The 22,546-nt window shown below is 41.2% G+C and overlaps 1 protein-coding gene across 1 annotated transcript in view; it reads left to right on the top strand.

The window, feature by feature from the left end:
* dnah2 (dynein, axonemal, heavy chain 2) overlaps positions 1 to 22,546 on the top strand; it is a 55,493-nt gene that overhangs the window by 1,441 nt on the left and 31,506 nt on the right. The window contains exons 5-38 of the mRNA XM_053416221.1: positions 67 to 305; positions 873 to 1,064; positions 1,338 to 1,495; positions 2,215 to 2,302; positions 2,827 to 3,032; positions 3,143 to 3,272; positions 4,056 to 4,238; positions 4,367 to 4,581; positions 4,732 to 4,878; positions 5,525 to 5,681; positions 6,015 to 6,124; positions 6,510 to 6,639; positions 6,948 to 7,136; positions 7,934 to 8,078; positions 8,995 to 9,187; positions 9,357 to 9,557; positions 10,304 to 10,460; positions 10,912 to 11,086; positions 11,382 to 11,545; positions 11,852 to 12,013; positions 12,320 to 12,423; positions 14,070 to 14,226; positions 14,536 to 14,618; positions 15,633 to 15,813; positions 16,961 to 17,099; positions 17,629 to 17,846; positions 18,692 to 18,784; positions 18,915 to 19,040; positions 19,441 to 19,551; positions 19,685 to 19,873; positions 20,516 to 20,619; positions 20,786 to 20,975; positions 21,277 to 21,457; positions 21,579 to 21,706. Of these exons, the coding sequence (XP_053272196.1) occupies positions 67 to 305; positions 873 to 1,064; positions 1,338 to 1,495; positions 2,215 to 2,302; positions 2,827 to 3,032; positions 3,143 to 3,272; positions 4,056 to 4,238; positions 4,367 to 4,581; positions 4,732 to 4,878; positions 5,525 to 5,681; positions 6,015 to 6,124; positions 6,510 to 6,639; positions 6,948 to 7,136; positions 7,934 to 8,078; positions 8,995 to 9,187; positions 9,357 to 9,557; positions 10,304 to 10,460; positions 10,912 to 11,086; positions 11,382 to 11,545; positions 11,852 to 12,013; positions 12,320 to 12,423; positions 14,070 to 14,226; positions 14,536 to 14,618; positions 15,633 to 15,813; positions 16,961 to 17,099; positions 17,629 to 17,846; positions 18,692 to 18,784; positions 18,915 to 19,040; positions 19,441 to 19,551; positions 19,685 to 19,873; positions 20,516 to 20,619; positions 20,786 to 20,975; positions 21,277 to 21,457; positions 21,579 to 21,706 (5,345 nt within the window). The remainder of the gene's footprint in view (positions 1 to 66; positions 306 to 872; positions 1,065 to 1,337; positions 1,496 to 2,214; positions 2,303 to 2,826; positions 3,033 to 3,142; positions 3,273 to 4,055; positions 4,239 to 4,366; positions 4,582 to 4,731; positions 4,879 to 5,524; positions 5,682 to 6,014; positions 6,125 to 6,509; positions 6,640 to 6,947; positions 7,137 to 7,933; positions 8,079 to 8,994; positions 9,188 to 9,356; positions 9,558 to 10,303; positions 10,461 to 10,911; positions 11,087 to 11,381; positions 11,546 to 11,851; positions 12,014 to 12,319; positions 12,424 to 14,069; positions 14,227 to 14,535; positions 14,619 to 15,632; positions 15,814 to 16,960; positions 17,100 to 17,628; positions 17,847 to 18,691; positions 18,785 to 18,914; positions 19,041 to 19,440; positions 19,552 to 19,684; positions 19,874 to 20,515; positions 20,620 to 20,785; positions 20,976 to 21,276; positions 21,458 to 21,578; positions 21,707 to 22,546) is intronic.

The following is a 22,546-nucleotide window of genomic DNA, read 5'->3' as shown; positions in this document are numbered from 1 at the left end:
TGTGTGTTTAAATTGATCCATCCATCTAAACAGTTATTTTCCTCTTCTGGCACTTGACAATTTCAGCTGTCATCATCCACTGGACAGATCAGATCAAGGAGCTCCTGCATGGTCAAGAGACGATGCAGATGTGGGACGACTGTGGTCTGCTGGAGGAGATCGCCTTCTGGAAGACTCGCTGTGTCAAGCTGTCGGACGTCATGCAGCAGCTCCAAAAGCCTCAGGTCCTGCACATCAAGAACATCCTGGAGCTCGCCAAGTCTCTGTATGTTCAGCGCTTCTGCAAACAGGTCGAGGAAGTACAGGTACAGGAAGTCTGCAAGCATCAAGCCTTAATTCATCTCTCACTTATCAAAATACACCCACTCATAGATATTAGTTCTCTAAACGGGCCTGATATTGATTAAATACATTTGGTCGAATTGTGCAAATATTCCCTCACAGCGCTCTAGTTGTATGTTGTGTGTGTGGGCTGGAAAGAATCTGGCTTACTCTGTATTTGGTAAAGAAAGAGAGAAAGCTGGATGACCTGAACACCTGAACACTGTTTCGACCAATCAGCATCAGGGTAATCATGTTCTTGCACAGAAGGGGGGGGGGGGGGGGGGTGCATTCTTATGTTACGCCATCACCATATATATCTCATGTGACAAAATGTAATCGTTCCTCTGCCTTCTACTATTGAGGGATGGGGGGATGACCTGAACAAGTGGCCTCAACCTCAACACTACTCAGGATGTAAAAACTCGCAGGATGTTACACCCACAATCAATTTCAAACTCCAAATGCAAACTAAACACCACAGAGATGGAATAATAAAGTGATAAGAAATAATGCATATCACATTTCATTTGTATATATGTGTTTACCAGGATTGCTCGCGGCAGGCCGAGTCAAACCTGTCCTACATGACCATGCTGAAGGAGCCCTGCGATCAACTAGCCAAGCTCAAGCCAAGCGACGTTGCTCCGAAACTGCAACACATCGTCAGTCTCATCCGCATTGTCTGGGTCAACTCGGACCACTACAACACCAGTGACAAGATCACCAGTCTGTTCTGCAAGGTACCTGAGATCCACGACATGGGAGGGATCAGCTCAATTGACAACCTCAAATAATTTGTGTTATGTTCTGTCATCTGTCTCTCTCTCTCTCTCTCCCTCTTTCTCTCTCTCTCTCTCTCTCTCTCTCTCTCATCATCATGACGCATTTAATAGCAACTAAAAGGCGATTTGACTCATAACAATCAATATGCGAAATGTATAATGCTACAATGTAGCGATTTGGCTTTTGTGTAAACTCATCATACCAAGTGTTTGTTTTCTGCCATGTTGCAGATGAGTAATGAGATCATCCGCCTGTGCTGCCAGAGCATCTCTCTGGACAGGATCTTTGAGGGCTACGTGTTATCCAGTAAACAAAACCTCAGCGACTGCATCCAGTGCTGCCAGTACTGGAAGGAAGTGTACCTGCACGCTTCCGAGACTCACCAAAAGTAGGTGAAATCTCACCTGTTCCTCAAGGGACTTTAATGTTTTTAGTGAATTATTGAATTCATCTTAAGTTGAGGCACATTATTTAAGAGCAATAATAAATATAACACAGAATATAACAATGAGACATGGATTAGAGAAAATACAACAATAAAATAGTTTTATATTAAAAATAATTGAAATGTTAAGTCTAAATAAGAGCAGATTTCAAACAATCAGAAAAGCTTTTATTAAAAGAAAAAAATTAAGAAGGGATTTAAAGTGGAATGAATTCCATAATATGGAGGCTCAGACTCCCTTTGGTTACACTGTGAAACTTGGGAGTTATCAGCTGGGCTCCATCTGCACATGTTAGCGGTGGAGAGGACACATACTATATAAAATAAATCTGAAAGGTATTTGGTTGCAAGGCCAAATATGTTTCCATTGCAGTGGTCAATGCAAAATAAAATACATCATTAAAAAACAATGAAAAACAGAATTGCCTTAATCTGAAAATGTTTAGAATATCTGAGGTCACAGAAGCTTGTTCCAGTTATAACTAAGGTGTCAGAGCAGGTGAGATCTGCAGGATGCAGATCAGAGATGTCCTGATGTAATTTGTTTGCTAATTTGCTAAATCAGTGCAATAGTCTCCTCACATCAGCTTCTGCCTCTCTACCTCCGCTCTACTTTCTCTGTCCTCTTCTTTTCTTCCCCCCTGTTTTCTTTCTGTTGTCAGGTATTCTTCAAAACCCTGGGAACTGGATGAAACTAGCTTTTTTGTGGTGGTAGATGCTTTCATTCAGCGGTTCAGAGACCTGCTTGAGGTAAAAATATTCCTCCACTCACACATTCTCACACATTAATACATGCGCAGACAACAACTGCATAAATTCACGTTGAAATTCATGTCGAAGCAAGTGAATCCCCTGTAAATAAATGCTGAAGCAAATGCAAAAATTCCTAATGATGTACAAGTCAAAGCTGCAAGTATATCACGTTTTTATTCTTATGAATGAATTTCACTGTTCTTTCAACCCACCTACACAACCTGGTATTAGCCTCCATTTTAAGCGATCCAATTACTAGTGGTCAGACCTAAGTACAAGTCTGAATGCACCCAAATGCGTCCTCAGTGCATCCTGAGACCTGATCACTCTCTAAGCTGTGTGAACACAAAACAAAAGACCAACGCACATAGACACAAACACACAGGCAATCTATAAACTCAGATTTTGTAATGATGATGGTCGTGCATATAGTTAAAACAAGTGGTCATAGGAAACACATTCATTGTAATGCAATGGTTGAACACATGTCCTTAGAGCTGACCACCTTTCTGCACTCTCAGGTATGTGACTGCCAGCATCAGTTTGCCCGTTGGGAGGATGGCCAGCAGAGGGCCCTGCCCTGCTTCAGCGGCTGCCAGGGACTAGAGTTCACTCGCTCCCTCCAGAAGATAGAGGGCAACTTCCACAGTGGGCTACAGAGCCTGCGCTCTGTTGGCAAGGGCATCCTTGATGTCATGGACACCGGGTGGTGCAATGAATTCTACAAGTAGGTCTATTGCTCTGTAACACATTCATATAAAGAATAAATAAAATAGTATTAATGATTTTAAAAAGGTGATGGTCTGTGTTTTCATGTATGGATATGTTCCTGTGTAGGTTCCATGCATCGGTGAAGGATCTGGAGATGTTGATGCGGAACCTGATCAATTCAGTGTTTAAGACGGTCAACACGATAGAGGAAGGAGTTCGGCTTCTGGACATTTTTAGGCCCATGTCTACTCGAGAGGTGTCTTTCACAAACACACACACACACGCATACAGTGCATTATTCCAGCACCCATTTCTAAGTTCTTTCAAGGTTGCAAATTAATTATTTCCTAAATCACAAAATCTGTTTCTAAACCACTGTTTTAGTTAGGACACTGATTTGCATAAATTGCATAGGCCTCTTACCCTAACATTGACTCTAATCACAACCAAACAACCCTTGCCTGAACCTAGTTTTAACCCTAACACTAAAATAAAATCTTATTCCTCAAACAACCCTTTAGTCAGAAGAGCAGAGCAGCGGGCAAAATGTCCTCACTCTCTAAGGTCTACGCTCAAATGGTCCTCACAAAGATATCTGTACAAGTAAACACACGCACAAGTCATTTACACCCTAACTTAAAATACATTAGTCACCTCAACACATCCATTGACCTTCTTCATATGAAATCTTGACATTCTATATGTGCTATATAGATTTATGCATGGATGTTCATAGTCTCTGCAGTTTGTTAAGGTTAATCTGCACCACAGAGTTCATAGCGAGCTGCCTTTTATCACTGCAATGCACTAAAAGCAAAAAGACTTCTCATATTGATGCTGATGTATAGTTTGTGCTTGTTTTGTCATAAGGAGAGCTTTTTTTTTTATTTCCCCCAAATTTGTCTCCATTTTCAATGCGCGTAACATTTAGTACGAGGCTCATTCGCAAACTCTCCTTCTCTATTTGCTTTGCTGCCCAACGTTTCACCTCTCTTACCCTCTCACAATGGATGTGCTCCTTCTCTTCCCTCTCTCACAGGCCATTAAGAACACGACAGACGAGAAGGTGGAGGAAGTGTACAACATCTTTAACAGTGAGCTCAAAATGGTCAACAAGGAGCTGAACCAGAAGAAGAAGTCTTTTTCAGACCACATGCCCCGGATAGCAGGACACACCCACTGGATAATGGCCCTCAGACACCGCATTGACAGATCCATGGAGGTGAGCACATTGGATTACACAGTATTCTATTTCTTTTAGGCTTGGAACACGCTAGTTATTATGACTAGTGTCCCGTCAGGACCTCCATCCTTTCCAGATTCTTACTTAGTTTGTTTTTTCTCCTCCAGGTGCTTCAGAAGGCCCACTTCATACCTGAGTCATACAGCCGCAAGCAGCTCATTCTCAGCTATGGTCAGATGGTCCAGGTTTTGGATGAGATGGTGAAGAAGAACTTCAGCGAGTGGAACCAGAACCTGGACGGAGAGTACCGGAAGAGACTGGAGCAGCCACTCTTGTTGCGCTGCAAGCACAACCATGCCAAGCTGGACATCAACTTTGACACGTGGGTTACACAAACTCAACTAACAAGACAGAGAGCACAGTGCATTTTCGTTTAAGTGATGTCTTACAATGTCATCTGTGAACTTTGACATACACCAGGCAAATTCTGTGCAGTTGCTCATTATTTATTTTTCTGTGTTTTCTTGTCCAGCAATCTGTTGAACCTCTTCTCTGAGATTGACTACTGGGATCGACTCAAGTTTGAGGTCTCCCAGTGTGTGTCTAACATTTACCAGGAAAGAGAGGAGCTCAGGGTCCTACGGGAGAGAGCACTGCTGCTGATCAGGAACTACAACAGGTTGGACACACAAACACAAACAAACACAGAAGAGGAGAACAAACATGCATACAACACTGAATTTGTTTTTGGAGGTTTAAAGTTAATATTTTTGTCAGTGCAATAAGTCAGGAACACCTGGAGTGATTGAAATTGGACTGGGTGGTGGAGGCGTACAACCAGAGGGTGGCAGTTTTAGTTTGGAAGACACTGTGCCATAATCTCAAATGAGAAGGCCATTATGATTGTAGGAGTTCACGCCTGTGAGGAGTGTGACACTGGATATATTCATAGTGGATAATTCATATTCCTTGCACATTTTCCTAATTTCCTGTCCTTATTCTCCACTGAATGCTGTAATAATAGGCTCTGTGCTTAACATTGAACACATTTTTTTGACTATTCTTTAATAAATAACCTGAATACAAAGAGTCATGTCCTCATATTCTCAGAACTAAATAAAAAGACACATCAACTGTACATACACAATTGTTAACTCACAAACAGGGTTCTAGCTGTTAGTCAATAACCGGTGTGTGTGTGTGTGTGTGTGTGTGTGTGTGTGTGTGTGTGTGTGTGTGTGTGTGTGTGTGTGTGTGTGTGTGTGTGTGTGTGTGTGTGTGTGTGTGTGTGTGTGTGTGTGTGTGTGTGTGTGTGTGTGTGTCAGAGTCATTGCAACGCTTTCTCCTGATGAGTTGGGTCTGTTTCGGGAGCGGATTCAGTTGATGGATAAGAAGATCCAGCCAGGACTGACCAAGCTCATGTGGTTGTCTAAGGGACCGTCTCACCTCTTCATCCGCGACTGTCTCCTGCATGTTGACAAGGTTGGAATACACAGTTCAAAAGTTTCAATGGATGTTGGTGCAGTTTTATTGTGATTGTCTCAATACCTCTAACCTGTTTGGAGTGCAGTAGAAAAAGTTCCATCATTAATAAGAGAGATAGGCTCTCGCTTCCATCACAGTGCACCAGAAGATGTCGCTGTTAAAAATCTGATCTTCAGTCACTATTTCATAAACGTTCCATTATCTGACAAAAGACTAAAGAAGAACTGCTTTATTGGGGATTTGGCAGAAGATAGACACAATTTGGAACCAGTTTTAAAACCACATTAGTGACTGAGCAGCTCCTCTTGTTCCCTCTCCTCTGCTCTGCAGGTCCAGCTGATAGTTGATGGTTACAAAGTGTCAAATCTCTCCATCTCCAGCCTCTGTCACCAGATCAGTGAGACGCTGCTGATTAGACTAGATGGAAAGACCATGTACAGGTAGAAACAATGATGTGATTTCTTGATGTTCATAGTCTGAAGTCTGAACACTGTCTGACTCCATCTTAATGAAAAATACAAACTCTTGAGATATAAGTTATATTTAATTCCACATTTTGTGACATAGTCATTTCTGCATTTAACACTGGGTAAAGTAGTTTTTTTTCTTCATTTAATTGTACACATCATTTCTCAGTAAACTTCCTCTGAATTGTTTCATTAATTTTCTCTTGGACTCAGTGACGACTGGGCTTTCTCACCGCACTGATCAAGTCAACAACAAGCACCTCCGTGTCTGAAGCGATGTGCATAGGTTGCATCATAATCGTAACATGGATCTCAAGTGATGCACATTGGTTTCCTTTGTTGGCTGCTTCTTTTGTAGGGACCTGGAGTTTAAGGATGACCAGAAGACTCATCAGCAGAGCCAACTCCAAATACTGCTCTCAGCACACCAAGAAATCACTGAGATCATGACCCGCATCTACAACACTTTCTCCCGTGACGGATCTGAGGTCTGTGCTGCGTTTTGTGTCAGTCAATCAATATTGGTAACATTCCGTCGCTAGAGGACTCTTTAAAATGTTGATCGATAGTATTTGTGAGATTATTGTGGGAGACTTAACTTTCACATGGTTAGATAATTACATGTACATTAAAAAGCAATCACAGTTATTGTCAGCTGTATCTATTAGGTAGGACACCCTTGTTTTCTAATTGAGAGCCAGATTTACTAATCTTTGCTCCTTCCATATTACGTCAGGTGAAACCCTATTAAGCGACTGCCATGTCACGTATGTGCATTTTTAACATGGTCTTTAAGGTCCAGGGGCACTGGTTGGCCTTCACGGAAAAGGTGGACCAGATGGTTGAGGAAGCTCTTAGGAGCAACATCAAACAGTCGATGAAGAAGCTGTCCAGGGCCATCAACGGAGACAGCAAGACGACACCCAATCCATTGTTCCAAGTCCTGGTGACGCTGCACGAGGCAACTCCCCAAAACACACCGAAGGTACAGGCAGACCCCTCGTAATCCTATCAGGTCATGTGATAATGACTTGTTTAAACTGTGTCTGCTGTGTGCTCTCTGATGGAGGAAACCTAAAAGGTACACTGAAATACACACACAGTCATCCATCCCTGACAGAACAATAGCTGCATGTCCTGAATAAACAGCATGGAACACAAACTCACACCTACATCTGCAGAAATGTGGGAATCAACAAATACAGACTAGGAAGGACAAATGATTTGTTATGTGTTTCTCTGGGGGATTTAATCCACACAAAGCCCAGCTGACATACAAATTACTAACAGGACCATAAGAGGATGCAGATCTTATCTGATACCAGTCAGTCCCACTCATCTCTCCTAGTGTAGCCTCACTGGAACAGAGTGGAGGAAACCGGACCTTATTCTCTTCTTGTATTTGTGAAGCCATGTTAATTAAATGTCATGTTTTATTGTTAGTTTCCATTTATTTAGGTTAATACTTAATATAACCACAGACAGAATTGGAACCAAAAGGGTGTGCCCTTCTTCCTCCTCCTTCTCGTCTCTATCCTCTGTCAGGCTCATATTCGAATTTTACTTTTTGACTTTCAGTAACCAATAGGAATGAGACAAATTCCACCCTGGGCCCATGGCACTTTGGGGAAGCCTTTTGTTGTGTTTATCACAGCAGAGATGATGCATGTTGTGGTATAACTTTTGTTTTTATGCACACGTTGGTGCTTTGAGACACACCCACACAGTTATGTAAATGATCTGGACAGCAGTGTGAGTGCTTGTCTTTCTCTGTATCGACAGGTGGAGTTCTCCCCGACGCTCACTAAGCTTAGGCAGATTGTGACCATCATGCCTCAGCTCATCGACACCATCGCCAGCATTAAGCGACTGCCTGAACTTCTCAACCTCAAGCAGTCAAAGAGGAAGCCCATAAACATCATCATAGGTTAGAACTGCTTAAAAAAAAGTTTTCATAAAAAAATGTACAATCTGTTCAAACAGTTATGTGCAGTACTGTGCAAAAGTTTTAGGCAGGTGTGAAACAATGCTGTAAACTAAGAATGCTTTCAAAAATGGAAGTGTTAACAGTTTATTTTCATCAATTAACAAAATGCAGTGAATGAACAGAAGAGAAGTACCTATAATAATTGATGCTGGTTTAAAGGCAAAGGGTAGTAACACTTTAGTTTTTTCTTTTGTTTGCTCACTTTGCATTTTGTAACTTGATAAAAATAAACAAATATTATTTATATTTTTCAAAGCATTCTTAGTTTACAGCATTTTTTCACCCCACATTGATGTTGAATGCACTAGTTGGAACTTGCTTTGGATAAAAGAGTCAGCTAAATTACATCAGAATCAGAATCAGAATTCTTTTTATTGCCATGTATATTTGCACATACAGGAAATTGCCTTGGTGTGGTTGGTGCACTGTACAAACAACAATATACAAACAACAATTTAAAAACAACAATATATAAAAACAACAACAACATATACAGTATGCACTGTGATTTAATTAAATATCAGGATATGACAGCGGTGTGATATATGTTGGACTAATTGTGGATGTGTTGCAAACAAAAAACATGTGATCTCCGCAGCAGAATGAATACATTACGTCCTGCTACTGCCTGCTGCACCACCCCTCACCTGAATCCTGCAGACAAACTGTTGCTGTTGTGAAGGCTCCTAAACAGAGAATCCCACTTTGTGTTCGACCCAAGTCTCTGGAGATCCTCCGCAGGACATGTCCGAAAATGGCTATTGATTACCAAGCAGTTGTGTATTTATGTATATGTCAGCATGTTTTCCTTCTGCTTCTGCCTCCATTGTCACACTAAACCTCTTGGATCCCTCAGAGCAAGACGAGGAGATAAAGAAGATTCAGGCTGCAGTTGCCACAGGGATGACAGCTAATGCCAACCTCCTGCAGGCCTATCTGAAGACCTGGGACAAATACAGGGACATCTGGGAGATGAACAAGGACACCTTTATACAACGCTATCAGAGACTTAACCCACCAGTCACTTCTTTCGATGCAGATATACAAAAGTACTGTACAAAAAAAATAACATTTCTAAACATCATTCTTTAGTTGAACTGTTTAAGACGTTACCTTTTGATACTTTTACCTGAAAAAGCTCTGGCATACGGATTAGTAGATCATAACTCACTGAAAGAAACTAACAACTTTCACCTGTTACCTTTCGTTCGCCTTCAGGTACGCAGAAAAGGCCAACACCGTTCAACAGGAGGAGACGGTATTGAACATAGGCTTTGTCAGGCTGGACTGTTCACCGCTCAAGTCCTTCGCGTCGCAGCATTGCTATGAATGGCAAACCAAATTCACTGAGCTGCTCACTCACATCGCCAGCACCCGCCTCAAAGAAATCCACGCATCCATGCAAGCCAATGCCAACAGGTGGGGAGTCAAGTGAAAGGAATTGTTTTCATTGCCGACAGTAGAGAAGAAGACATCTAACAGAGATCCACAGTTGATGATCTTTCAAACCAAGGTGGAATCCTGAAAGCACTTTATTTTGAAAAGTAAAAATGTTAAGGTGGCAGGTTTTATTTAGACAGTCAATCATGACAAGGCAACAAATTGGCTTTTTTTCATTATCTCTTGCTTGTTCTGACATTTTGGGTAAATTCTATGATAGCCTATGTGCAGTAGACTGCAAAGACACTAGGGCTGGAAACGCCCCTAACCATGCCCCATGCTACTAGCTTTCTGTCAAAAGCTTTAAAATTCCAGAGGCTTTCTTGAAGATGAGAATGTCTACAAAGTCCCTTGAAAAAATGCACTTCATTCATAACAAAAAGTATTCCAGTGAGTAAAAGGAATGAGTTTAGAAAAAGTGGGGTACCCAGCTCACATCTTGACCCTGAATTATTACGATTGTCAGTGTTTGTGAGTCCAAAGCCTGTTCCACCGACATCTGCTGCAGGTTCTGAGGTCTTGTACACTGACAACACCGACCATGTTTTCATGAGCTCAGATGAAAAAGGAAGTATTACTGAAACACGTCCTGACATATTCAGTGAGAAATACGAAGGGTTGAGGAGATAGGAAAGGAAAGCTTTTGGTTTTGTAAAACATTTGACATGTATTGTACTTAGAGTGTTGTGACTCTTTATCTAGTTTATATGCGTTTGTGTGTTTAGGCTGACACAACCCCCCCAGACACTGGATGAACTCAGTGCGAGCGTGAAGCTCTTGGAGACTCTTCAGGGAGATTTGGCCAAAACAGAAGCTCAGATTCCTGTCATCCATGAACAGTTTGCTCTCCTGGAGAAATACGAGGTTCCAGTGGAGCAGGATGTAAGTACATCTCTCACTAATAAACAAATAAATTCACAAACACAGAAAAGTATACGTATACAAGCACTATGTCTATGTGTCTGCTTTTCTCTAAAAAACGCTTCTTCTAACATCACATGTTTTCTCTCCCAGACATTCAGTGAGTGAAAGAAAGTGCTTCCTATAATTTATTTATTGATGAACAAGAAGAATATCTGTCATGTTGTGCCACTTTTGACAATAATAATGTGTAATTGTATATAAGTGAATAATGAGGTTTGACGAGAGAGACACTTTAGATTTCCCGACTCAGGACTCAGCAGGAGTTAAGAAATTCATCACATCTTGTTTAATTTCCCTTTCCTTGAAATGAAATATGTAATATATAACAACAACCTATTTGGTAGTTACAGGTTGTATATTTCTACACATGAACAACATCCTTTACCAACAACGACTGTTTTACCTACAGGTGCAGGAGATGCTTGGAGTGCTGAATGGGGACTGGGTGTGGTTCCAGCAGGTCTTGATTGACAGTGACATCATGCTGCAAAAGCAAAAAGAGAAATTCAAGAGCAGCCTCATCCTCTCCTCCGAAGAGTTCAAGAAGAACATCCAGGCCACTCTGGAGGAGTTCAGCAACACAGGTCACACACACTCATATTTCTTATTTCTCATAAAGTGCTTCATCAGCTTGGTGTGTGCACCTTACTGTTGCTTTTTTTTCGGTCTGTCGCTACTGAGATCCTAGTATCTATAGAGATCCTCCTTAGAACCTACAGGCTGTACCTAACTGTTCCTTTCCCAGATGATTTCTTTGTATGAATTGTACGTCTGCTCTTTGTTTCTCTGCTTTTGTGTAGGGACATATGCTTTTCAATGTTTCTTTACAAGCATGTTTATGTATATTTATCTCCCTACATTTTGTACGTATATATCCAGGTCCATTTGAAAGTGCACTGACAACCCAGGCGGCTCTCAAGCAAATAGCAGAGCATCGCAAACAGCTGGAGGCTCTGAAACAGGAGGAGAGCGCCATCCTTCAGGGGCTGGGCTTCTTCAAAATAGAACAGCCGCCCTCCAAATGCGTCCGCGTTCTGGAGAAGGTCTGTCCCAGCACAACTCTCCCAGCACAACTCTCCCAATACCTAATCAAACACACTACAACACAATAAGTTGTAAATCCAGAGGTTATTGGCAACTGTGATTATGATAAACGGGTTCAACACGTGTGAACGTTTGTCGGGGCAGTTTTATAAATATGTGATAATATATAATTGAGGACAATTGACAGGACATTAGATGGAATGCCCCAGACTGAATTCCAATCCAAGATGCTGCAATGGAAGCATTTTGATGACTGTTTTTAAGCATGTGTACTTGTTGTGTGTGTGTGTGTGTGTTTTGTTCAGGACATAGACCACCTGCAGCAGGTCTGGGAGATCAGGCAGGAATGGAATTCCAACTGGAACATCTGGAAGGTCGGTCAGTTTGTTACTCTGCGTACAGAGAACATGGAGAGCATAGCGCAGGACACGTTCCGGAAGCTCAGCAAACTCAAGAGAGAACTAAAGGTCGGTTCTGCCACAGTCAGTTGCACATATCACCGGGTTCCTGTTTCACTTTACGTTTGGTTTCATCAGGACAAATTGCACATAAAGGCCAAAACAATACTTTATGTCAGTAAAGCATGATCTAGAAGATCTTGAAGACACTTTGTGTTAGCAATGGATACCAATTTTTGCGGATCCCAACCTAAATGCATTTTAACAGTGACAGCTCTTCCTTCAGGTTGCATATAACCTGGTACACCTATAACATCCCCTGTCCTCATAACCACATTACTCAGTAGTATTGACATGTTCTTTGTATGTTTGCAGGATAAGGAATGGGACATATTAGATTTCTCTAAAAACAGGGTTGATCAGTTCAAGCGGATCATCCCTCTGATTGCTGACATGAGGAACCCAGCCATGAGAGACAGGTACTGACTCAAACCAAAGTATCTAATATTTATATAAAACAGTTGTTTTACAATAATGCAACTGTACATGATGGGGCAGAAACATCAACATGTAGATAGTTAAACAGTGGTTTATGCTCTACAGTCCATATAAAGGACTGATACCAGATGGGATGAGTGGTTTTAATGTTCAGTTTGTTGTACAGGAGAATGATTTACAACTTTGATTAAAACAATGGCCATTAAGCATTTCCCACAGAATAAGCATATCACAGTTTTCCACCCAGTGTGTCTGCTCTGCTGACTCCTGTCCAAGCTTTTCCTCAAAGTCAGTGTCTGTAGCTCTATTCCCAGAGGAGCATCCATTGGCTGCATTCTCTCTCTCACTTCAAGATAGTGACACCACATTGAATGCAAACACACTCTCTCTGAAAGAAAAGCTAATTTTCTCTTTTCTTCTTCTGTAATTTTTTGTTCTCGCACCACCAAAATGATTTTGACTGGGCGAAGGACAACTTTACTGGTGTAACTTCCAGCATGATTGGGTATTAAATAACAATAAACACAGATTACAAATTAAGTCTGAGCAAGAGAATGCCAAAAGAACACATCCTATACTTGGAACGCTGGCTTTTTTAGTAGTTGTGGTCCAGGAAATTTAGAAATATTGAGAAATATCACAAGGAAGAAAAAGGCTGAATTAAATTTTGTGGTTAAACGTTACTTGGGTCTCCAACCAAAGCTGTTTTCAGACATGGAGGAGGTCCAAAGTATTGTGTCTGGACTTTCTCCAGATTTGGCCTTTCACGCATGCACAACTCAGCTGGAGAGTTTCCGCAAGACACATTCACAACACACAAGTGTTCAGGTGGGGGTGATGCAGCATGCAGGGGCAGGACGTAACTTATTAATTCCACTGGAGAGATTTTTCATTCTGTGATATGTGTATTCTTGTTGTTTTTGAAATTTTTGGTGTCTATTGGGTGTTGTAAACGTCATCCATGGGCCCACTCGCTTGCAGTGTACCCTGCTGAGATCTCCTGCTTTGTTCTCACATTGGCACCTGGGAGGAATTTGAGAGACGTGTCGTCCTTTTTTATTTAAATCCTGTGGTCTCCAATGAGAACACTGTCGCTGTGAAAAGATGAAGAACAGCCAGGAAGCGTTGGGCTGCTCTTCTCTCTCTGTCTTACCCTTCATCCGTCTCCCTGCCAGCTGTCATGATGCTCCTGTATCGAGTACTGTGATATATCTGTCGTTTCCAGATATCCCTATAAGCACTCCTCAAAAAATCTTACTACTATAGGTAGAATGAGCACACACCTAATATTAACTTTAGTTCACTGCAAGTTTAGCATGTACTTAAAACATCTGAAGTTGTTATGTGCAAGTTTTGCTTTAACTGAATATGCACTACTGCCAGATTATAAATGGTGGAGTACGCTATTAGCCTTAAGTAAGCCTGTGTTTTTCAATGAGTTATCACCTCTGTTTACTAATGAGTATTGGTCTAAAGCTTGTGGGGGCTTCATGGAGCACAATTCATAAAGCCCTTTGCAGAAAATGTGTGACTTGTGTGAATTAAGAATGGATAAATATACTCTTTATTGCCCAGAAGTTGGAAAACCTAAGACTTACGCTGCTTTTCAATATCCTCTTTCTTCCAGGCACTGGAAGCAGATCTGCAAAGAGATTAAGTATTCTTTTGACCAAGAAAGTGCTGATTTCACCCTGGAAAAGATCATATCTCTGGGACTTGACAAGTACGCTGACAAGATCTCTGAGATCGCTGGAGCCGCCATCAGGGAACTGTCCATAGAAGAGGTCCGGTCTCATCCTCTAGACTTAAATACTCCATTAAGTTTTAGAAAGTTTAGTGGTAGTGGGGTCAAGGCTGTGCTTTTTAGAAAATGTATTTAAATACTACTGATAAAGCTATTATTTTGTATATACATAACAGAAGGTAAAATTCATGGTAAAATTCAGTATTCAGTACGCTATCCTTTCTCTAATCATTCAGAAATATAAATGTGTCACTGAGAAGTTAAAGAACAGGGATGCTGACCCCTGGTACTGCCATCTCTCACTCGTGTGCCTTTTTGTTAACATTACTCTTTCTGTTTGATATTTCAGGGTTTGGAGAGTATTACAAAAACATGGGAGGAAACATTCTTGGAGATAGATGCCTACAAAGATAAAGGTCACTTCCGGCTGAGGTGAGGACGCCAGCATTGGGTGTGAATCGATTGGATGGCTCAAATTGAAAAGCAAAAATAATCCAGGTTAAAAACTTTGATCATGGAGTTGTGCCTCCATTATGTCTTATTTGCATGCATTGCTAGATCCCATTGCTCAGTACAGCTCAATACTGCCATCCAGTGATGTTTCACTCTAGCTTGTTTCCTATATGATCTGAATAACAGCCCTGTTGGAGAAGTCAGTGCAAAGTAATGAGTGTGTAAGTTTGTCTGCAGCGATGAGAAGAGCCAAGCTAAGCAAGAGACAGCCTGGCTGATGAAAGCAGGAATGGCTTGGCCATCTGCCGCGTATAAAAACGATTAGAGGCAGACCTCAGGCCGAGTCTAATTGGAAGCTCAAGTCATTGCCACTAATTCAGCTGAGAGGGCGAGTCTATAATAAAGTAGAGGCTCTTTTCCCCAGTTAGCTTGATTAAGAGATGCAGGAAGGAAGAGGGGTAGAGTGGAGGAAGTTAAAGATGTGTGAAAGGTACAGTATATGAAAAGTTTATGACAAAATTATTTGAGAATTTAACACATTTTAAATTAGCGGTGAACAATAAATACAAAGGTCAGAAAACAAAATAAAACCGGTTGCGTGTGTTTCCGCCTGAGGTCCAGTGACATGTTGATTCAATAAAAGTGAGGACCATGTCCATCAATTTATACTTCCTTGACATTTGCACATGGGATTTACCCCATTTTATTTGCAAGGGAGATTGAACAATGAATTTCAATACTTTAGAGTGAGAAAACGCACTGGTAGCTGCATCTTACAAAATCTGACACAAAGGTGAATATCATTTATTTTGTGTAGTTTTGAGAAGAAGTAAATCCTCATAACGATGGATTTCTTACAAGACTTTAAACTGCACTGCATTACACCAAACGGCACTGGTTTAACTAGTAAATGGATTTCCACAATGAAAAGATGTCACAGTTGAAATCAAAACACGAGCAGTCATTTGAACTCTCCCTTCTCCTCTCTCCCAGCGCCACAGAGGAGGTATTCCAGGCCCTGGATGACAACCAGGTGATTCTCTCCACGATGAAGGCGTCTCGATTTGTCAAAGCCTTCGAGCAGGAGGTGGACTGCTGGGAACGCCGGCTGTCCCAGGTGCTGGAAGTCATCGAGATGATCCTCACTGTGCAGCGCCAGTGGATTTATCTGGAGGTACGGGAAACACTCGCACACCGTGTCACAGGATTTATTATTCTACATGGATATTCATCATTTTATGAATGGCTTTTCATTATTCCCTATGAATATTCATCATTTGATGGAGTACACAATTATTAGCTGTGTTCATTGGTTATTAAAGGGAGAGTTTATTTTGGGAGATGTGATGATTACCATGCACGCCTGTATAGCCGGAAGCGGGGTATTGTTCTCGCCCCTGTGTGTGTGTGTGTGTGTGTGTGTGTGCGTGTGTGTGTGCGTGTGTGTGTGTGTGCATTTCAACTCTACAACAGATTTTTACCAAACTTTAAGTTTCTCTCCAGTTGATTAACTTTCGCTGCTGATCAGTCAAGGTCAACAAAGTATGGTCCGACAAAACAAATTTTCCAAGATATCCTCACTAATAACAGAAAGAAAAGGTTATATTGTTCAGTAAATGGTTCTCCATCATGTGGAAAATGATGACAGGCGTAGTTCAAACATGCATTTTTTCAAGGTATCACTGCACCTTCTAGGACTATAGACATGACCAAAACTCATAGATAGAAATATAAGTTCATATGGTGGGAGTGACATCATCGTGACATAACTATGAAGTCAGAAAATTACATCAACTAATGAAGTAAAGCATTAGAGACCCAACCACAGCCTATTTAGAATAACAAATCAATTGTCATATGATATAAATGACATCATGCTGACTTCTTATAAGATGTATACAGTGTGCCTGCAGGATATGCATTCCCTCTCTCAATGCTTTTCATTAATGGTTGGATTCTTGTAGCTCATTTCACAAACAGCATGGTGTCGTCTTTTGGCCTCATTGTTGTTTTTGATGTTAGAAAACAAATCTGTGCGTGGCTGCAGACTGTACTGCTGTCAGTGTGCATTCTAAGGCCAACTTGTTGAAAAATCGATTTACTGATTTAACCATCATTGAACTTAAGTCCATGCACCATGAGCCATGCACGGATTTTTTGCACAGCTCTCTGATAATGGTTTTCTTGCTCCTTGTTTCACTTATGTTAGCAATTTGCTGTATCATTTCTTTCTCTTTGCTGCTCGTATAATTAAACCCTTTCTCTCTTACCTCAGTCGTTCCCCGTCATGCTCCATTTGTCTTTGTTTTTTATCCCACCAGAACATTTTCCAGGGAAAGGACATCAGGGAGCAGCTGCCTCGGGAGTGCAAAGAGTTTGAAGATGTTAGCTCCAGCTGGAAAATCGTCATGGGCCGACTTCACGAGGATAACAACGCTGTAAAGGGATCACACCACCCTGGTATGACATCATGGTTTGATGAAACAACGTCTTTTTATAGAGCATCACTTTATCAAAGCTACACTTTCAACTCAGTCAAATCTGTGTCCTGGTGTGGAAATAGAAAAAAAAAGTCTTGAATCACACGTCTTATCTTCAAGGTCTCTGTGTAGAATATAAGTGTGTTACCTACAAGGACATAGTGATACATGATACAGAACGCCTCTAGTCACAGGTATTTCTCTGCCAGGAGCTCACTACACAGTCTGCTCATATCAGTCTGCAAGCAAACATGTACCCGAGGACAAAGACGCCATCTTGTGGTCAAAAAACAACAGTCTTCACTTTGTGGAAACCACAGCACCATTATTGGCCTAGAGACTTAAAACAAACAAAGGCTGATGACATAACGGCAAGAAACAAAAATTATTAAACATGATGAACTCTTTCTCCTAAAGTGGTAGTTAGTATTGTAACTACTGTATATGGATAAACACAATATTCATAATTTAGTGCCGCTTACACTCAGCCTCTCCCCTCTGTCTTTCAGGCCTGCTGGAGAAGCTGTCAGAGATGAGTGCCAAGATGGAGGAGATCCAAAAGGCCTTGGACATGTACCTGGAGTCCAAGAGGCAGGTATTCCCGAGATTCTACTTCCTCTCCAACGATGACGTGCTGGAGATCCTGGGCCAGTCACTGAACCCAGAGGCCATGCAGCCGCACATGAAGAAGTGTTTCGACAACATCAAGCACCTGCGCATTGAAAAGGCAAGAAACTGGATAATTAGAGGCATATGTATTTACGCTCCTCTTCAAAACACCATCATAAACACCACCAAGGGAAAGCAAGGGATCCTTTATTCGTGCAAATGTATGTAGCAGCTGGAAATACTTTGGAGTTTTACTGTGTCATACATCAGGGATAATACTGTGAGCTGAGAACTGCACCGAATCACCAGCCGTGATTCAACAGTATCAATCTTGTGCTAAGTGGCTACAATTTGGCAACAGCCAGAGGCACGTCCGTCTGTCTCATTCTCGTGAACATAATATCTCCAGAATGCCTTGAGGGAATTTCTTTACATTTGGTACAATTGTTCACTTGGACTGAAGAATGAACTGATTACAAAACCCTTTTTGGCCTTGTGAACGAATTATCTTGAAAACGACTTAAAATAATCTTTTCAAATTTGGTTACAAATGTTCACGGATGTTTGGACCTTTTGAACATCATATCTCAAGTCTGGCTTTAGGGATTTTTTTCAATTGGAATCAAAGTTTAACTGATTAGATTTCAGTGGCCTAAAGTAAAAATGACCCCAAATGAGTGAGGGGAAAAAATGTAAGAAGCCTCAAACTGCTCTAGTCAGTGGAAGCATACAAGTGTGGGGTGTTAAGGATAATAATAATAATTATTATTATTATAATCTTATGTTACAGCACTTATCTGATCATATTACTTGGTAACATTTGTATACAGTTCTTTCCCCATTTAAAAAAAAGAACCTTTCCACATTGTCCAGTCTTTATCAGGTTACAGTGATGTACTGTAGATTTGAATGGACCAGTACATTTGGGTACAGAAAGTCATTGTGTGTGTTTGTATCCTATAGGCGACCGTTAAACCAGAAGCCCTGGGGATGTCCTCTGCTGATGGGGAGTCCATCGATTTCATCCAGCCAGTGCAACTGAACAAACCTGTGGAGGTACAGCAGTGATGATGTTGATGATGATGATGATGATGATGATGAATATTATGATCAGATCAGGGTGACACATATGTCATTGATGAGCCTCATGACTATATACTGTTGGAATGTGATTGTGTGCATGCAGGTCTGGCTGTGTGATGTAGAGAAGGTCATGCGCACCACACTGAAGGATTGTCTGAATGACTGTCTCCTGGCTCTGAAGAGGATGACACAACAGAGAGACAAATGGGTCAGAGATTGGCCCGGACAGGTACATTCATCTCATTTTCTATTTAATCTTTCTGTTTTTTTTTCACCTGTCTGATGTTCTGATTGACAGACTGCCACTGATGCAGTGACATGCTTTTCACTTACTCTCTCTGATGGTCATACAATGAGCTGTATTTTAAAGTAATGCAACTGGGTCTTACATTTTTAAACGATGGCTCTTTGTTCTTTTCTCTCTTTAAAGCCTGATAGGCTGTACACAATAATTACACTCAAATTCCAACTCCTGTTAAACTCAAAATGACCTCCCTTTATTGCAATGGGTGATTGAGCTGTCGTGGTACTATTACAGCATTTCCATTAATTTCAGCGTGTCCTGCTTGTGGAGTTATGTGTTAATATACTTAGATTTCAGGCGTAAAGGTGCACTCTGCCTGTTTTAGATGCTGATCACTGCCTGTCAGATCCAGTGGACCACTGATGTCGAAAAATCTCTCATCACCAGCAAGGAGAGAGCTGACAAGTCCTCCCTGAGGTCACTGAAAAAGAAGAAGGTTTGTGCTGACTCTTTGTTGCTGATTTGTTAACCCACCATAATGTCTTCATACAGCCAGCTGAGAATTATGTACTCATTATGTGTGCAATATCTCCATTCCAAGCCCTGTTCAACTGTCTTGTGTTTCTCAGGTCTCCATGCTTCAAGGCTACTCAGACATCATCCGTGGCAACCTGTCCAAAGTGCTGCGGCTGAAAATTGTCGCACTGGTCACAGTGGAAGTTCATGCTCGGGACGTTATTGACAAGCTGGCCAAGGCAGGCTGCGATGATGTCCAAGATTTTGAGTGGCTCAGTCAGCTGCGACTTTACTGGGACAAGGTATGCTCCGAGAGTTTGGAAGTAGCAAGGACAGATAGGGGATGTAGGCACATGACGGCTCCTCAAAAGCGAAGCCAAGGTGTCTCGCTCACCACCTGGTGGCTAGCTGCAGTATATGTTATATATCCCAGCTTATTCATGTCCGTGAACGAGAGACATGGGACAAGCTCAAAACTCAAAACACATGTCAAAGATGGTGTCTGTCCTTTTAGGTAGTTCTTTCTGATGTATGTTCACAATTTTCTTTTTAGCACTACAAATTTACAAAATTACATCTTTTGTCACAGACACGACATAAACCGTTATACATATTATACCCTCTATTGTGTTTTGCTCTCTTAAGAACTAAAAGTAAGACTGATGTGTTTGAACACATGTGTATTTCAATAGCTTTTACTCTTTCAGTAGATTCTGTCAGTTAAAGGAGCATTAATACTTCTGCTGTATATGTAAATATATATTCCCCCTGTTTTTTCCACATATTTTCCAAATTAGAAGCCTTACCCCTCTCCACCACAGAGTGTACTGACCTGTCCAATATCATAAAAAGATACATTTTGCTGAACTGAGTTTGAAGGAGGCCAAGACGATCCTCATTGAACTTGTCCATATCTTCTTCTTTTGTTTGTTTTTGTCCATCAGGACGTGGATGATTGCATAATCCGACAGACCAACACCCGTTTCAAGTATGGCTACGAGTACCTGGGCAACTCTGGACGCCTGGTCATCACTCCACTTACAGACAGGTCACGATCAACCCATTCAGTCAATCAGTGCACCAGCACAATCCATCTGCCACGAAACACATCCTTTAATTCATTAGTTAATTGAATGATAATAACAGTTATTATTATTACTCTTATTATTATCATTTGAAACCCCATATATCTGTGATTTTTTTATTGTGTCCAGGTGTTACATGACACTGACCACGGCGCTCCATCTGCACCGGGGCGGCTCTCCTAAAGGCCCGGCTGGTACCGGGAAGACAGAGACAGTGAAGGACTTAGGCAAAGCCCTAGGCATGTATGTTATTGTAGTCAACTGCTCTGAAGGACTGGACTACAAATCCATGGGACGCATGTATTCCGGGCTGGCACAGGTAGGGAGGACAGGAGAGTTGATGACAAGGATTTCAACCTAATTGAAAAGTGGTACAGCTGTAGTTTCCCTAGCTTTGACTGATTGAATATGCTGTTTAATAAGTCAGTTATTGAAACACAACTGTCTTGCACTATCTTGTCAAGATGATATTACCATATTACTTATTACATTCAAGACACCTTGATTAGTGTGTGTTTGTGCTGCCTACATAGTAAAATTATATATTTAATAATCTTAAGCCTCAGAAATCTACTGCTCAGACTTATTTCTAAGTATTTCACTGTGTCCACCCTGAACAGACAGGAGCATGGGGGTGCTTTGATGAGTTCAACCGTATCAACATCGAGGTGCTGTCGGTGGTGGCCCAGCAGATCCTCTCCATCCTGTCTGCCCTCTCCGCTGGACAAACCAAGCTCCACTTTGATGGACAGCACATCCGTCTGGTCGCGTCATGCGGCATCTTCATCACCATGAATCCCGGTAAGCCAACACAAATGTGCACATACGCAGACCCTTCGGCAATATGTTGCTCCAGAGTTACGAATTGGCTCTTTCAGTGTTTGTCAATAAAATAGTTTCTCTATATTTTCTTTCTCCTCAGGTTATGCTGGTCGTTCTGAGCTTCCAGACAACCTCAAGACCATGTTCAGACCAATCTCCATGGTGGTGCCAGACTCTACTTTAATTGCTGAAATCATACTGTTTGGAGCCGGCTTCAACAACTGCAAGGTACTACCACTGACACAGAGAGATCAGGTTCTAAACACACTGGATGGTTAATCTGCTGAGGGCGGGGTTTTCTGCTCTTTAACCATTTGGGATCTGTACTTGTAATTTGAGGATGATCAACTATTCATCTGTAGGACAGAATATGCTTTTGAGACTTTTCGAGCAGTTTGACAAACATAATTGTGGCATTGTTTTGATATTGTAATATTGAATTACTCTTGAGTAACTGTAAGGAAACTACTTTTAAATCAGCCAGTCGGAACCCGGCGTTAGCTCTGGTTCTATACTGTGGTGTATACTTAGATAGATATACTGTATGTTGTATACTCATCAGAATATGTTATGTGCACACAAACACAGTATTGGTCATTCATACTTATTTGTGTATTTATTTTATGTGGACCTTTCATTGATAGTGTACTTATTCCTAAACGTAGTAGTATATCATTTCAGAGATAAAACATCACTAGCATGCAAGATTCTCCTGTATTAAATTTACTATTTGATTTTTCTTGTTTTCAAAGAGCAATAAATAAAATATTTAGTGATACATCTTTTTTCCTTTTCACCAAGTTACCACATCATTTTCCATTTGCAGCAAACCAATTAAAAAAATGATTTTTAAATAATATTGGAGACGAGCAGAGTTCCATAAATAAATGTAGTTATTTGGACAAAGTCGTCCTTTCTGCTGCAGCTTAAATACATAGAAACATAGAAGTGATGGATTTATTTTCATCCTCTACTGCCACACTGTCCTGCGAGTCATCCCGGCTCATCTCTGGTTTATGCTGCAAATTTTGATCCTATTTAATCCGACATTCATCCTCCTCCCCGTCC

The sequence above is a fragment of the Pleuronectes platessa genome, chromosome 23 (assembly GCF_947347685.1).
Source record: "Pleuronectes platessa chromosome 23, fPlePla1.1, whole genome shotgun sequence".
In the NCBI taxonomy this organism is placed as follows: Eukaryota; Metazoa; Chordata; class Actinopteri; order Pleuronectiformes; family Pleuronectidae; genus Pleuronectes; species Pleuronectes platessa.
This window is presented reverse-complemented; position numbering and strand designations above follow the sequence as displayed.